Raw genomic sequence first — 17317 nt, 5'->3', positions numbered from 1 at the left:
AGATGCGTAGATTAACGTCATGACAGTTAAAGGGTCAATTAATAATCTGTTATAAAGAGTAACATGCAGCAGAGTGAATTCTGCACTAATATTTACATTATCCCATGTAGGATATGTAATAAATGATACGTGTGTGTGTGTGTGTGTACTCACCTAATTGTACTCCCCTAATTGTGGTTGCAGGAGTCGAGACTCAGCTCCTGGCCCCGCCTCTTCACCGACCACTACTAGATGTGTGTGTGTGTGTGTGTGTGTGTGTGTGTGTGTGTGTGTGTGTGTGTGTGTGTGTGTGTGTGTGTGTGTGTGTGTGTGTGTGTGTGTGTGTGCGTGCGTGTGTGCGTGTGTGTGTGTGTGTGCGTGTATGTGTGTGTGTGTGTGTAAACTCACCTATTTGTACTTATTTGTGGTTAAAGGGGTCGAGTCACAGCTCTTTGGTGTGTTTGTACATTTTCTGATGATCTGCTTCATGTTTCACCAGAACAAGACGAGGTCTTCGACAATTTGCTCCAATGGACAATGGAAGAAAACGATTCTTTGGAATATTTATATATTATATTGCTAATTTTAGTACATGAGAAAGAGAGTCCAGACACGAAGGTGAACATAATGACACAAGTATGTATTCCAGTGTCTCGGAATGTGCCTCACTGTGTCAGAATAGAGTTCAGGGTTCCGAAATGCGTTCGGGATTACTTGCACACGTTCGAATATACCTGGATGCGTTCGAATATGGAGAGGCTTATTCGAAAATACCAGCACGTAGTTGAGATGCATTCGAGAGTATGAGGAAGCATCTGAATGCACCAGAATACATTCAAACAAACCTTGGTATACTTGAATGTACCTGGATGCTTTGAACGTAACCGGATACATTTGAAAGTACCAGGATACATTTGAGCATACCAGGGTACATTTGAACGTATCGCCATGCATTCGGCAAGCCTTGAACTCTGCATTACTTGCCGAAACAGCCAGCTGTGATGCCAGGAGCAGTGCAGAGGGCGCTGATGGTGACGGTGGTGCCAGTAATGTAGGAGGTAGAGGTGACGGTAAGAGTACTGGCATAGGTGGACCAGATGGTCAGTTTCCGCCCCACTCGACCATCACCGTCCACCGTCACCTCCCTCTTGGCTACATCGAGGTTCTCTTCCTTCTCGTAGTCCAAGCTCGCTGCCAGAGAGGGCGGGCTATCCTGGATCAGGTCTCTGTGCGGACAATAAAAGTTATGACAAAATAAGTCTCCAGGCTTCAGTGATTAAGAAGTAAAAAAAGTCACAATACCGTGACTGGAACAATACACAAATAACACGCACACAGAAGAAACTTATATCGACGTTTCAGTCTTGTATACCATTGGTCCATTAACTAGTCACACAGAAGCGCGAAGGGAAGGGAACCAGTGATGAAACAAGACGCTTCTGTAACTCGTGCACGGAAGATTATAAAATAATATTTAAATATCTTCCTGTCCCTGTATTATCCATCTCGCCAGCCACAGACATCAACAATAATATATTATCTACGGTTTATCAGATAAGCTTGAAACTATCTACTCTAGTTTACTGTAACTAGGTAAACGTTTGTGTACCCATTATTAGTGAAGTGAAGATTAACTCTGGTCACTGTTATATAGAATACTCCAGCATTCTTGCAATAATAATTATTATAATTTATTTCAGTATGATACAATGGGTAATATTTAGTTGTGTATGCAGAAAGTTCAAAGTTATGAAGAATTCAATTCCACGGGCGCCCCGGTGGCCCGGTGGCCCGGTGGCCCGGTGGCCCGGTGGCCCGGTGGCCCGGTGGCCTGGTGGCTAAAGCTCTCGCTTCACACACAGAGAACCCGGGTTCGATTTCCGGCGGAGTGGAAACATTTCGACGCGTTTCTTTACACCTGTTGTCCTGTTCACCTAGCAGCAACTAGGTACCTGGGTGTTAGTGGACTGGTGTGGGCCGCATCCTGGGGGGACAAGATTGTGAGGACCCCAATGGAAATAAGACAGATAGTCCTTGATGATGCACTGACTTTCTTGGGTGACTAACCGTCTGGGGTTAAAAATCCGAACGAAATCTTAACTCTTGTCCAGGTTGAGGGACTGACCACCTCAAATACTTTTTCTCCAAGGTTGATGGACTGATTACATCATCTTTAATTCACTACTACACCTGTTGCCTCTGTGACTGAAGAAGCCTACTGTGCAGGTGAAACGTTTCAGCAATAAGGATACCTAACTGTTGCACATGTGTCTCAATCATCAAGCAACATATACTTTAGTTAACTCTTTTAAATTTCAAACTTTTCCATTGACCACCTGGAGTATACCTGTAGGGTGTTCCAGGGGTCAACGCCCCCCAGGCCCAGTCCTTGACCACGTCTACCGGTGGATTAAGGCCTGATCAACCAGGCTGTTACTGCTGGCCGCACGTAGCCCAATTTACGAATCACAGCTCGGCTGATCGGGTATTGACTTTAAGTATCTGTCCAGTTCCCTCTTGAACACAGCCAGGGGTCTATTGAATCATTTACCAAACTGCAGCAGGCCAGGATTCGACCCCACGACACATTGTTCCGCCTCAAGAGGCCAAAGATTGTACATGTCACCCTACCATCTGAGCCATCGATCCTACAATCAACATGAGCCTAGCACACTAGACTTGTTTCATGTTGCGAGGACAAAGGTGGTTCGTGGTTTCATTGCTATATAGACTGCTTGTGGAGGTGGGTATTCAAACAGGAGGCTGAAATTAATCCTTTAACATACATCTGCCACCAGTGTCCTCGCAACATGAAGCAAGTTTAGTGTGCTAGGCTCATGTTGATTGTAGGATCGATGGCTCAGATGGTAGGGTGACATGTACAATGTTTGGCCTCTTGAGGGGGGAAAGTGTGTCGTGGGGTCGAATCCTGGCCTGCCGCAGTTTGGTAAGTGATTATATATATATATATATATATATATATATATATATATATATATATATATATATATATATGTGTGTGTGTGTGTGTGTGTGTGTGCATACATACATTTGTACATATATATTAAAAATTGTGCATGCATAAATAAATATTTACGCACACATACCTATGCTTTTACATACATATTTCGCCGCACTGTCATTTCATGACTGTCCTCCACTATTCCTTTAGAGTGTATTGAAGTAGAGGAGGCTGGGCTTATGCAATGCTGGAATGCCTTCCTAGAATGAATGCGGGACTGAAAAGCAGGTGGGTCTTCACACGTGTGTATGTGTGTGTGTATGTGTGTGTGGAGAGAGTTTCTGGGTGATCCAAAATTCAGTGGACTGGTTGGATGACTTACACCTCCACATTTATGTGGTCAAGACAAAAATCCTTTCTTAAATGTGTCTTGGCATACTTGTGCGTCTATGTCTGCATAATTCTTCGGTTCTCTGTTTCTGTATAAATAATTATTTGGTTCTCTGTTAACATGAAAAAGTAAAAACGAAGAAGTGTAATGCGATCCTCTGCTGACAACTTTTCGCCCGCACGGTGGATTTTATCAAGTTGCAAAAGTTGTCAATGAGGATCGCAATATACTGCATTTGTGTCTACTTTTCCATCGTGTCGGTACAGCATGTCATTTATCTCTGCTGACATACTTGTTCTGTACTTGTTCTCTGGCAAGGCACCATTATTCTGGTTTTTAAAACCGAAACACCGGAGTGTGATTTACATCACAATATTTAAAATAAATTGTACATAATGTCATATACAGTAGATTATTCAATAGGGAATTTATTCTCCATGGAAGAAGAATGCAGTGGAACCTCGGCTTACGAACGCCCCACCATGCGAATTTTTCAGGATACGAACCGTCGTTTGGTCAATTTTTTGCTTCTGGATACGAATGAAATTTCAGGATGCGAACAAACCCCTCAAGGGAGGTTCCCTAAATAAATAAATAAAATATTTATTTCTTTGCAAAGGTTACAGTGTGTGTTTACATATAATGTAATTGGAGCAAAGAAAGCCACTATCATGCTGGGGCATTTCAGGCAGACTTAACCTAATACTAATAGACTACTAAATCTAGACAGGTGAAAAGTGTACTAGTAGTGGTTACCGGTGTATTGAGAAAGCCTGGTCAAGGATCGAGCCGCGGGGGCGCTGACCCCCCGGCACACCCTCAACAGTTAGGCAACAGTTAGGCATGTTTATTCTGAAATGTTTCGTCTACACAGTAGGCTTTTTCAGTCGAGTAGAAAAAGTTGTCAGGAGAAGTAGAGATGTGAAGACGATGTACCGTATTTCCCGGCTTATAAGACACTACTTATAAGACTTGTTTTAATTTCAATGGGTCGGGATCGGACGTAACTGGGAGAGCTACAATTCACCCTACACCCCAGACTTATAGCTCCCGTCACTGACCTTCAGTTTATAGGACGCAGGGTGGTTTTTGGAGACATTTTATGGAAAAAATTGCCTGGAGAAGAGTTATGGAACAATACTCTTCTCCAGGCTGAGGGATGACCACCTCAAAACTACGTCTTCAATGGCGATGGACTGATTACATCGTCTTCACATCTCTACTGCTCCTGCCAACTTTTCTGTACTTGACTGAAGAAGCCTACTGTGTAGGCGAAACTTTTTACAATGAAGATGCGTAACTGTTGCTGATATATCTTACAAACTTGTCGGTATTGTATACCATTTTGATGCTCACCGTCAAGGTAGACTCACGATTAGCGGGATGATAGTAACTTACAGTAGCTGGGAGAGCGTTGACTTCTTTTTGCGTCCAGTACACGTGGTGGTGGTTTTTACGGAGAGGCAGGTGTAGGGGACTGAGATAGTGGTAGTAGCCAAGCGTTTTATGGAGGTGGTGGTAATGAAGGCGAAGATCCTGCCCTCTCTTCTCTGAACCTCCTGGCCTTCCTCCGCCATCTTTGGTAGTGGTAGCTCCATAGGGCTCTTCATGAGACTCTCACCAGCATTTTTCTCGGCGGATAACACCACTAGGATCCCGGCCACCAATGCTACACTCACCTTCATCTGTAATACAGTACTCGTCACACCATTTCAGGAAGATATAAGTAATGTTTTCCAGTGGACAGGGGAGAACATGATGTTCAGTGGTGATAAGTTCCAACTGCTTATATATGGAAAGAATGAGGAACTCAAAAGGAAGACTGTATAAAAAACTCAAGAGGATCGTCAAATAGAATGACAAGAACACGTGAAAGACTTGGGAATAATTATGTCAGCTGACCTTTCTCTCCAAGAACATAGTAAGATAAAGGTCACGACAGCCAGGAGGATGACTGGGTGGGTAATGAGAACTTTCAAAACAAGCGAAATAATGCCAGTGGTGACACTCAAATTGCTAGTGCTCCCTCATTTAGAATATTGCTCAGTGTTGACGGCCCCGTTCAACTTCCAGCAGCAACAGCATGGTTAAACAGGCTAACAGCAGACAAGCCTGACCCATGGCCGGGCTCCAGGAGTAGACTTTCGAAACTCATCAAAGGTATATCAAAAGTATACGGACACTACACCCACCTTCATCTGTAATACAGTACTCGTCACATCAACAATACACTCACATTCAGCTGTAATACAGTACTCGTCACATCAACAATACACTCACATTCAGCTGTAATACAGTACTCGTCACATCAACACTACACTCACCTTCAGCTGTAATACAGTACTCGTCATACATCTGTAGTAAGGAGATTCTTGTATATTAATGTAGTTACTCACAACTTTGAACTCCTTCAGAGTGGCGCAGGCAGTCCAGAATCACTCCTTGTGATGTACACTAAAAATTATTCTTGTTGAAGTAATAGAAATATGAGTATCAGGCACACTGAGGTCTACTCACAGAGGATCAGGCACACTGAGGTCTACTCACAGAGGATCAGGCACACTGAGGTCTACTCACAGAGGATCAGGCACACTGAGGTCTACTCACAGAGGATCAGGCACACTGACAATATGAAAATGACATAGCAGCGAAAGCTAAATCTGACCCGAAACTGTTGTACAGCCACATCAGGAGGAAAACAACAGTCAAGGACCAGGTAATCAGGCTAAGGAAGGAAGGAGGAGAGTCAACAAGAAATGACCGTGAAGTATGTGAGGAACTCAACAAGAGATTCAAAGAAGTGTTCACAGAGGAGACAGAAGGGACTCCAGAAAGACGGAGAGGTGTGGCACATCACCAGGTGCTGGACACAGTACACACAACCGAGGAAGAAGTGAAGAGGCTTCTGAGTGAGCTAGATACCTCAAAGGCAATGGGGCCAGATAACATCTCCCCATGGGTATTGAGAGAGGGAGCAGAGACACTATGTGTACCCCTAACAACAATATTCAATACATCTATCGAAACAGGGAGATTGCCTGAGGCATGGAAGACAGCAAATGTAGTCCCAATCTTTAAAAAAGGAGACAGACATGAAGCATTGAACTACAGACCAGTGTCACTGACATGTATAGTATGCAAAATCATGGAGAAGATTATCAGGAGAAGAGTGGTGGAACACCTAGAAAGGAATGATCTCATCAACAGCAGCCAACACGGTTTCAGGGACGGGAAATCCTGTGTCACAAACCTACTGGAGTTCTATGACATGGTGACAGCAGTAAGACAAGAGAGAGAAGGGTGGGTGGATTGCATATTCTTGGACTGCAAGAAGGCGTTTGACACAGTTCCACACAAGAGATTGGTGCAAAAACTGGAGGACCAAGCAGGGATAACAGGGAAGGCACTACAATGGATCAGGGAATACTTGTCAGGAAGACAGCAGCGAGTCATGGTACGTGGCGAGGTGTCAGAGTGGGCACCTGTGATCAGCGGGGTCCCACAGGGGTCAGTCCTAGGACCAGTGCTGTTTCTGGTATTTGTGAACGACATGACGGAAGGAATAGACTCTGAGGTGTCCCTGTTTGCAGATGACGTGAAGTTGATGAGAAAAATTTACTCGATCGAAGACCAGGCAGAACTACAAAGGGATCTGGACAGGCTGCAGACCTGGTCCAGCAATTGGCTCCTGGAGTTCAATCCCACCAAGTGCAAAGTCATGAAGATTGGGGAAGGGCAAAGAAGACCGCAGACGGAGTACAGTCTAAGGGGCCAGAGACTACAAACATCACTCAAGGAAAAAGATCTTGGGGTGAGTATAACACCAGGCACATCTCCTGAAGCGCACATCAACCAAATAACTGCTGTAGCATATGGGCGCCTGGCAAACCTCAGAACAGCATTCCGACATCTTAATAAGGAATCGTTCAGGACCCTGTACACTGTGTACGTTAGGCCCATATTGGAGTATGCGGCACCAGTTTGGAACCCACACCTAGCCAAGCACGTAAAGAAACTAGAGAAAGTGCAAAGGTTTGCAACAAGACTAGTCCCAGAGTTAAGAGGTATGTCCTATGAGGAGAGGTTAAGGGAAATCAACCTGACGACACTGGAGGACAGGAGAGATAGGAGGGACGTGATAACGACTTACAAAATACTGAGAGGAATTGACAAGGTGGACAAAGACAGGATGTTCCAGAGACTGGACACAGCAACACGGGGACACAGTTGGAAGCTGAAGACACAGATGAATCAAAGGGATGCTAGGAAGTATTTCTTCAGCCACAGAGTAGTCAGGAAGTGGAATAGTTTGGGAAGCGATGTAGTGGAGGCAGGATCCATACATAGCTTTAAGCAGAGGTACGATAAAGCTCATGGTTCAGGGAGAGTGACCTAGTAGCGACCAGTGAAGAGGCGGGGCCAGGAGCTTGGACTCGACCCCTGCAACCTCAACTAGGTGAGTACAACTAGGTGAGTACACACACACACACACACACACACACACACACACACACACACACTCACACACACACACACACACACACACACACATACACACACACACACACTCACACACACACACACACACACACACACTCACACACACTCACACACACACACACACACACACACACACACACACACACACACACACACACACACATACACACACACACACACACACACACACACACACACACACACACACACACACACACACACACACACACAGAAGTAAGACAAGAGAGAGAGGGGTGGGTTGATTGCATCTTCTTGGACTGCAAGAAGGCCTTTGACACAGTTCCTCACAAGAGATTAGTGCAGAAGCTAGAGCATCAGGCGCATATAACAGGAAGGGCACTGCAATGGATCAGAGAATACCTGACAGGGAGGCAACAACGAGTCATGGTACGTAATGATGTATCACAGTGGGCACCTGTGACGAGCGGGGTCCCACAGGGGTCGGTCCTAGGACCAGTGCTATTTTTGGTATATGTGAACGACATGACGGAAGGGTTAGACTCAGAAGTGTCCCTGTTTGCAGATGATGTGAAGTTAATGAGGAGAATTAAATCTGATGAGGACCAGGCAGGACTTCAAAGAGACCTGGACAGACTGGACACCTGGTCCAGCAAATGGCTTCTCGAATTTAATCCTGCCAAATGCAAAGTCATGAAGATAGGGGAAGGGCACAGAAGACCACAGACAGAGTATAGGCTAGGTGGCCAAAGACTGCAAACCTCACTCAAGGAGAAAGATCTTGGGGTGAGTATAACACCGAGCATGTCTCCGGAAGCACACATCAATCAGATAACTGCTGCAGCATATGGGCGCCTGGCAAACCTGAGAACAGCATTCCGACACCTTAGTAAGGAATCATTCAAGACACTGTACACCGTGTATGTCAGGCCCATACTGGAGTATGCAGCACCTGTTTGGAACCCGCACTTGATAAAGCACGTCAAGAAACTAGAGAAAGTACAAAGGTTTGCAACAAGGTTAGTTCCAGAGCTAAGGGGAATGTCCTATGAAGAAAGATTAAGGGAAATCGGCCTGACGACACTGGAGGACAGGAGGGTCAGGGGAGACATGATAACGACATATAAAATACTGCGTGGAATAGACAAGGTGGACAAGGACAGGATGTTCCAGGGAGGGGACACAGAAACAAGAGGCCACAATTGGAAGTTGAAGACACAAATGAGTCAGAGAGATAGTAGGAAGTATTTCTTCAGTCATAGAGTTGTAGGGCAGTGGAATAGCCTAGAAAATGACGTAGTGGAGGCAGGAACCATACACAGTTTTAAGACGAGGTTTGATAAAGCTCATGGAGCGGGGAGAGAGAGGGCCTAGTAGCAACCGGTGAAGAGGCGGGGCCAGGAGCTAGGACTCGACCCCTGCAACCACAAATAGGTGAGTACAAATAGGTGAGTACACACACATACACACACACACACACATACACACACACACACACACACACACACACACACACACACACACACACACACACACACACACACACACACACACACACACACACACATACACACACACATACACACACACACACACACACACACACACACACACACACACACACACACACACGCAGCGAAGAGGCGGGGCCAGGAGCTGTGACTCGACCCCTGCAACCACAAATAGGTGAGTACACATACATAAATTATACTTCTCGTTTTTTTTTTTTCATAAAAAGTTCCCACACATTAGACTATCAACAGTGCTGCTATTTACACTGTTCTTAAAACTCGAAAAAAATATGTTGAAATGCTATGCAAAATATTTGTGGTTAAAATAACCCCTAACTAAACTCAATATTAAATTAAGTTCTAGCAGAAAAATTAAATGCATTTTTTACCCACAAGAGTGAAAACTGAGTGTGTTGAGGCACCCACCTTGCCGTACTGAGTGTGTTGAGGCACCCACCTTGACGTACTGAGTGTGCTGAGGCACCAACCTTGCCGTACTGAGTGTGTTGAGGCACCCACCTTGCCGTACTGAGTGTGTTGAGGCACCCACCTTGACGTACTGAGTGTGTTGAGGCACCAACCTTGCCGTACTGAGTGTGTTGAGGCACCCACCTTGCCGTACTGAGTGTGTTGAGGCACCCACCTTGACGTACTGAGTGTGTTGAGGCACCAACCTTGACGTACTGAGTGTGTTGAGGCACCCACCTTGACGTACTGAGTGTGTTGAGGCACCCACCTTGCCGTACTGAGTGTGTTGAGGCACCCACCTTGACGTACTGAGTGTGCTGAGGCACCCACCTTGACGTACTGAGTGTGCTGAGGCACCCACCTTGACGTACTGAGTGTGCTGAGGCACCCACCTTGACGTACTGAGTGTGTTGAGGCACCCACCTTGACGTACTGAGTGTGCTGAGGCACCCACCTTGACGTACTGAGTGTGTTGAGGCACCCACCTTGACGTACTGAGTGTGTTGAGGCACCCACCTTGACGTACTGAGTGTATTGAGGCACCCACCTTGACGTACTGAGTGTGTTGAGGCACCCACCTTGACGTACTGAGTGTGTTGAGGCACCCACCTTGACGTACTGAGTGTGTTGACGCACCCACCTTGACGTACTGAGTGTATTGAGGCACCCACCTTGACGTACTGAGTGTGTTGAGGCACCCACCTTGACGTACTGAGTGTGTTGAGGCACCCACCTTGACGTACTGAGTGTGTTGAGGCACCCACCTTGACGTACTGAGTGTGTTGAGGCACCCACCTTGACGTACTGAGTGTGTTGAGGCACCCACCTTGACGTACTGAGTGTGTTGAGGCACCCACCTTGACGTACTGAGTGTGTTGAGGCACCCACCTTGACGTACTGAGTGTGTTGAGGCACCCACCTTGACGTACTGAGTGTGTTGAGGCACCCACCTTGACGTACTGAGTGTGTTGAGGCACCCACCTTGACGTACTGAGTGTGTTGAGGCACCCACCTTGACGTACTGAGTGTGCTGAGGCACCCACCTTGACGTACTGAGTGTGTTGAGGCACCCACCTTGACGTACTGAGTGTGTTGAGGCACCCACCTTGACGTACTGAGTGTGTTGAGGCACCCACCTTGACGTACTGAGTGTGTTGAGGCACCCACCTTGACGTACTGAGTGTGTTGAGGCACCCACCTTGACGTACTGAGTGTGTTGAGGCACCCACCTTGACGTACTGAGTGTGTTGAGGCACCCACCTTGACGTACTGAGTGTGCTGAGGCACCCATCTTGACGTACTGAGTGTGTTGAGGCACCCACCTTGACGTACTGAGTGTGTTGAGGCACCCACCTTGACGTACTGAGTGTGTTGAGGCACCCACCTTGACGTACTGAGTGTGTTGAGGCACCCACCTTGACGTACTGAGTGTGTTGAGGCACCCACCTTGACGTACTGAGTGTGTTGAGGCACCCACCTTGACGTACTGAGTGTATTGAGGCACCCACCTTGACGTACTGAGTGTGCTGAGGCACCCACCTTGACGTACTGAGTGTTGAGGCACCCACCTTGACGTACTGAGTGTGTTGAGGCACCCACCTTGACGTACTGAGTGTGTTGAGGCACCCACCTTGACGTACTGAGTGTGTTGAGGCACCCACCTTGACGTACTGAGTGTGTTGACGCACCCACCTTGGTGTACTGAGTGTGAGGCACCCACCTTGACGTACTGAGTGTGAGGCACCCACCTTGACGTACTGAGTGTGAGGCACCCACCTTGACGTACTGAGTGTGAGGCACCCACCTTGACGTACTGAGTGTGCTGAGGCACCCACCTTGACGTACTGAGTGTGTTGAGGCACCCACCTTGACGTACTGAGTGTGCTGAGGCACCCACCTTGACGTACTGAGTGTGTTGAGGCACCCACCTTGACGTACTGAGTGTGCTGAGGCACCCACCTTGACGTACTGAGTGTGCTGAGGCACCCACCTTGACGTACTGAGTGCTGAGGAAACACGACACTGATGCCAGCACTGACTTACATACCTTCAGAAGGAAGACACATGCTGACTCTCTCTCTTATATATCCTCACATTGTTTTCTTCTGCTAGAGGAATCTACAACCCCTCTGGCTCACGGAAGAACCATCAATATTTATCTTCTGTAAGGGTAGCGACTTTCATTACTTTTCGAAAGTATATATATATAATAATTTTCTAGTCTTTGTGCCTTTTCCTACTACGATATTGATAAGAAAATATTCATAAATCGCCGTAAATCTCAAATTCGTGGTGCAGGAAAAAATCATGATATAAAACAACAGGATGAATTATAGTCACAAAATTTCCTGGTTGTCATACTTGTATGAAAAATATCACCCCGTGACAACTAGGATTTTCCCTCTCGTTAGTAATTGTCATCACCAGGCTACACACAGGTACGGTGGTTGTCCTGTCATCACCAGGCTACACACAGGTACGGTGGTTGTCCTGTCATCACGAGGCTAGTAAGTAAGTAAATTTATTCAGGTATACACAAATACAGTTACATAGAATTATCATACATAGCAGCATATGTGTAAAGTACCTAGGTACACAGGTACAAAGTACAAGTACAAAGTACACAGGTACGGTGGTTGTCCTGTCATCACCTGGCTACACACAGGTACGGTGGTTGTCCTGTCATCACCTGGCTACACACAGGTACGGTGGTTGTCCTGTCATCACCAGGCTACACACAGGTACGGTGGTTGTCCTGTCATCACCAGGCTACACACTGGTACGGTGGTTGTCCTGTCATCACCAGGCTACACACTGGTACGGTGGTTGTCCTGTCATCACCAGGCTACACACTGGTACGGTGGTTGTCCTGTCATCACGAGGCTAGTAAGTAAATTTATTCAGGTATACACAAATACAGTTACATAGAATTATCATACATAGCAGCATATGTGTAAAGTACCTAGGTACACAGGTACAAAGTACAAGTACAAAGTACACAGGTACGGTGGTTGTCCTGTCATCACCTGGCTACACACAGGTACGGTGGTTGTCCTGTCATCACCTGGCTACACACAGATACGGTGGTTGTCCTGTCATCACCAGGCTACACACAGGTACGGTGGTTGTCCTGTCATCACCAGGCTACACACTGGTACGGTGGTTGTCCTGTCATCACCAGGCTACACACAGGTACGGTGGTTGTCCTGTCATCACCTGGCTACACACAGGTACGGTGGTTGTCCTGTCATCACCAGGCTACACACTGGTACGGTTATTATCCTGTCATCACCAGGCTACACACAGGTACGGTGCTTATCCTGTCATCACCAGGCTACACACAGGTACGGTGGTTGTCCTGTCATCACCAGGCTACACACTGGTACGGTGGTTATCTTGTCATCACCAGGCTACACACAGGTACGGTGGTTATCCTGTCCTCACCAGGCTACACACTCTTACGGCGGTTGTCCTGTCATCACAAGGCTACACACAGGTACGGTGGTTGTCCTGTCATCACCAGGCTACACACAGGTACGGTGGTTATCCTGTCATCACCAGGCTACACACAGGTACGGTGGTTATCCTGTCATCACCAGGCTACACACTGGTACGGTGGTTGTGCTGTCATCACCAGGCTACACACAGGTACGGTGGTTGTGCTGTCATCATCAGGCTACACACAGGTACGGTGGTTATCCTGTCATCACCAGGCTACACACAGGTACGGTGGTTATCCTGTCATCACCAGGCTACACACAGGTACGGTGGTTATCCTGTCATCACTAGGCTACACACAGGTACGGTGGTTGTGCTGTCATCACCAGGCTACACACAGGTACGGTGGTTGTGCTGTCATCATCAGGCTACACACAGGTACGGTGGTTGTGCTGTCATCACCAGGCTACACACAGGTACGGTGGTTGTCCTGTCATCACCAGGCTACACACAGGTACGGTGGTTATCCTGTCATCACCAGGCTACACACAGGTACGGTGATTGTCCTGTCATCACCAGGCTACACACTGGTACGGTGGTTGTCCTGTCATCACTAGGCTACACACAGGTACGGTGGTTGTCCTGTCATCACCAGGCTACACACAGGTACGGTGGTTGTTCTGTCATCACAAGGCTACACACTGGTACGGTGGTTGTCCTGTCATCACCAGGCTACACACTGGTACGGTGGTTGTCCTGTCATCACCAGGCTACACACAGGTACGGTGGTTGTCCTGTCATCACCAGGCTACACACAGGTACGGTGATTGTCCTGTCATCACCAGGCTACACACAGGTACGGTGATTGTCCTGTCATCACCAGGCTACACACAGGTACGGTGATTGTCCTGTCATCACCAGGCTACACACCGGTACGGTGATTGTCCTGTCATCACCAGGCTACACACAGGTACGGTGATTGTCCTGTCATCACCAGGCTACACACAGGTACGGTGGTTATCCTGTCATCACCAGGCTACACACTGGTACGGTGGTTGTCCTATCATCACCAGGCTACACACTGGTACGGTGGTTGTCCTGTCATCACAAGGCTACACACAGGTACGGTGGTTGTCCTGTCATCACCAGGCTACACACTGGTACGGTGGTTGTCCTGTCATCACTAGGCTACACACAGGTACGGTGATTGTCCTGTCATCACCAGGCTACACACAGGTACGGTGGTTGTCCTGTCATCACTAGGCTACACACAGGTACGGTGGTTGTCCTGTCATCACCAGGCTACACACAGGTACGGTGATTGTCCTGTCATCACCAGGCTACACACAGGTACGGTGATTGTCCTGTCATCACCAGGCTACACACAGGTACGGTGGTTGTCCTGTCATCACCAGGCTACACACAGGTACGGTGGTTGTCCTGTCATCACCAGGCTACACACTTGTACGGTGGTTGTCCTATCATCACCAGGCTACACACAGGTACGGTGGTTGTCCTGTCATCACCAGGCTACACACAGGTACGGTGGTTATCCTGTCATCACCAGGCTACACACAGGTACGGTGGTTGTCCTGTCATCACCAGGCTACACACAGGTACGGTGGTTGTCCTGTCATCACCAGGCTACACACAGGTACGGTGGTTGTCCTGTCATCACCAGGCTACACACTTGTACGGTGGTTGTCCTATCATCACCAGGCTACACACAGGTACGGTGGTTGTCCTGTCATCACCAGGCTACACACAGGTACGGTGGTTATCCTGTCATCACCAGGCTACACACAGGTACGGTGGTTGTCCTGTCATCACCAGGCTACACACAGGTACGGTGGTTGTCCTGTCATCACCAGGCTACACACAGGTACGGTGGTTGTCCTGTCATCACCAGGCTACACATAGACAACGCAACGCCGTAGAAACTCCATTCGACAAGAATCAGAAAATGCTGTTATACGGCCGCACACCACGGAAAACAACAAAGAGCGACCAGTTACAAGACTCAAGAAAGATGAAGAATGAACTACCAGCAAATATCAGGGAAGTATTGAAATGAGAATGAATAGGAATGTGAAGGCTTACTCAGCCCTGTAACAACTTCAGACAGTATTACTCAGGCTGGCTCCTCCTCAGGAAAATTAATGAATAGAAAAAGAAATAATAATTCACAAAGATAAACACTTTATTATTTATTAAATCAAACATAAAACAATAAAACATGAAAGGTATATCCTATTTGAAAGAAAAATGAAAAATGAAATGAATAAAATAACATTTGAACTCAACGCTAATATCTACAGGGGTGTCTGGTGTTGGTGACACTGTTTTTGAAATCGTAGCCGTTGCTGATGATGGGGTGGGGGGTCGCAGGTGTTTGTGACCATCCACTGGCTAGTTCTTCACAGTATACCAGTGAGTAATCTCTCTCGATGACAGGAAAGCAGGTTCTTTACAGCTGCAATGATGTGGGGTTACGTCCTGCAATTTCATACAGGTGCACAGATACTTAAATGCAAAATGGGGAAGTCTCTGGACGTTAGTCCTTCTCCTGTTCTGCTCGTTGATTGACAGGTGACCCTCACTGTCATCCAAGCTGAAAAGATAGACAGGTTACCCACTGCTTAAATAATCACTCTCCATGGCAGTGTACAATACTCAAAAGACGTGGTGATTATTACAACAGTCAACCTAGAGCAAGACTGAAAGGACTAAGTTTATTATTGTCAAAAGTGAAGCTTTTAACCAATAAATCCACTAGAACACAAGGCAGGCATGTACTTACAGTAGTGTTGGGAGCTGTGAGTCGAGTGATTTACTGTTTGACCAGAGCCCCACACGTCACCTTTCGGGGGGGGGAGAAGAGGGAGGGGAAGGGATAGAGGGAGCTAGACTGACCCTACCTTAACAAGCAGCCGACAGTCAAACTATCACTTTCAGGGAGGGGAAAAAAGGCGGGAAAAACGGGAGCTTGACTTACCCTACCTTAACTAGTAGCCGGTAATGAAACTGTTACTATATCGCTACTCCTATCTATTAAACTTTTCCCTCACAAGGAATCGAGTAGTTGCCAGGAGTTGGAGAAAGGCATGAACAGCATTGATTTGAAGAAATTTCAAAGAAGTAGGAACAGGAGCAGAGGAACTGTGTGACCCTTTAACAAGGACATACAGCAAGTTGGTGGAAACAACAGCTACCAAACAGCTGGAAATGTGCTCCCAATATAAAGCGGGAAAGATAAGGAGCTTATCAATACTGGACAGTCTTGCTGAGTAGCACATTGGTTCAAGGGGTAGAAAAGATAAATGGACTGAACACATTAACTCCAGGCTAAGGGACTGATTACCTCAAACTCCTCCTCCTCATCTTCCAACGTTCTTCTCTGTGTCAGAGTGAAGAAGCCACTGGCTGGCGACACGTTTCCTCAGTAAAGATCCACAAATACTGCAAAAGTGTCTCAAACTTCAGAAACAGAACAGTTCAGCAGTTTGAAAGAAATGGACACATGAGAGATACGTAATATGCTTTTAAGGTCACTATTTTATTTTATGAATCTCGTAGTTTTATGGCCATAAAGCAAAAGATATAATATACAGTACCATACAGACGACTCTATATAGCACCATACAGTGTAATACAGTACCATACAGACGACTCTATATAACACCATACAGTGTAATACAGCACCATACAGACGACTCTATATAGTACCATACAGTGCAATACAGTACCATACAGACGAATCTATATAGTACCATACAGTGTAATACAGTACCATACAGACGACTCTATATAGCACCATACAGTGTAATACAGTACCATACAGACGACTCTATACAGAGTGAAGCAGCAGGAAGGAGCAACAGAGAAGGTACAACAGTGACTTTAGTATTGTTAGGTGAGAAAAAGACAGACAAAAGTGGTAATGGCAGAGTTGTTTCTGTGGATACCGGTAATGACCTAACTGTCAGTGTCGATACTGGTAATAACAGCTGCCAGTGTGGACACTGGTAACGACAGGTGCCCCCAAGACTCAGTGCTCGGCTCTCTCTCTCTCTCTCTCTCTTTATATAT

At 46.7% G+C, this 17317-nt stretch overlaps 1 protein-coding gene across 1 annotated transcript; it reads right to left on the bottom strand.

The window, feature by feature from the left end:
• Positions 1–566: 566 nt before the first annotated feature.
• LOC128684399 (uncharacterized) lies at positions 567–11827 on the bottom strand. Its single transcript, XM_070098455.1, has 3 exons — positions 11781–11827; positions 4731–5017; positions 567–1205 (listed from the first exon to the last, which is right to left on the bottom strand). The coding sequence occupies exons 2-3, from the start codon at positions 5015–5017 to the stop codon at positions 956–958; spliced, it is 537 nt and encodes a 178-aa protein (XP_069954556.1). The 5' UTR covers positions 11781–11827; the 3' UTR covers positions 567–955.
• Positions 11828–17317: the final 5490 nt, after the last annotated feature.

The sequence above is a fragment of the Cherax quadricarinatus genome, chromosome 4 (genome assembly GCF_038502225.1).
Source record: "Cherax quadricarinatus isolate ZL_2023a chromosome 4, ASM3850222v1, whole genome shotgun sequence".
NCBI lineage: Eukaryota > Metazoa > Arthropoda > Malacostraca > Decapoda > Parastacidae > Cherax > Cherax quadricarinatus.
Note: the sequence above shows the minus strand (reverse complement) of the source record. Positions and strands in the feature narration are given on the sequence as shown.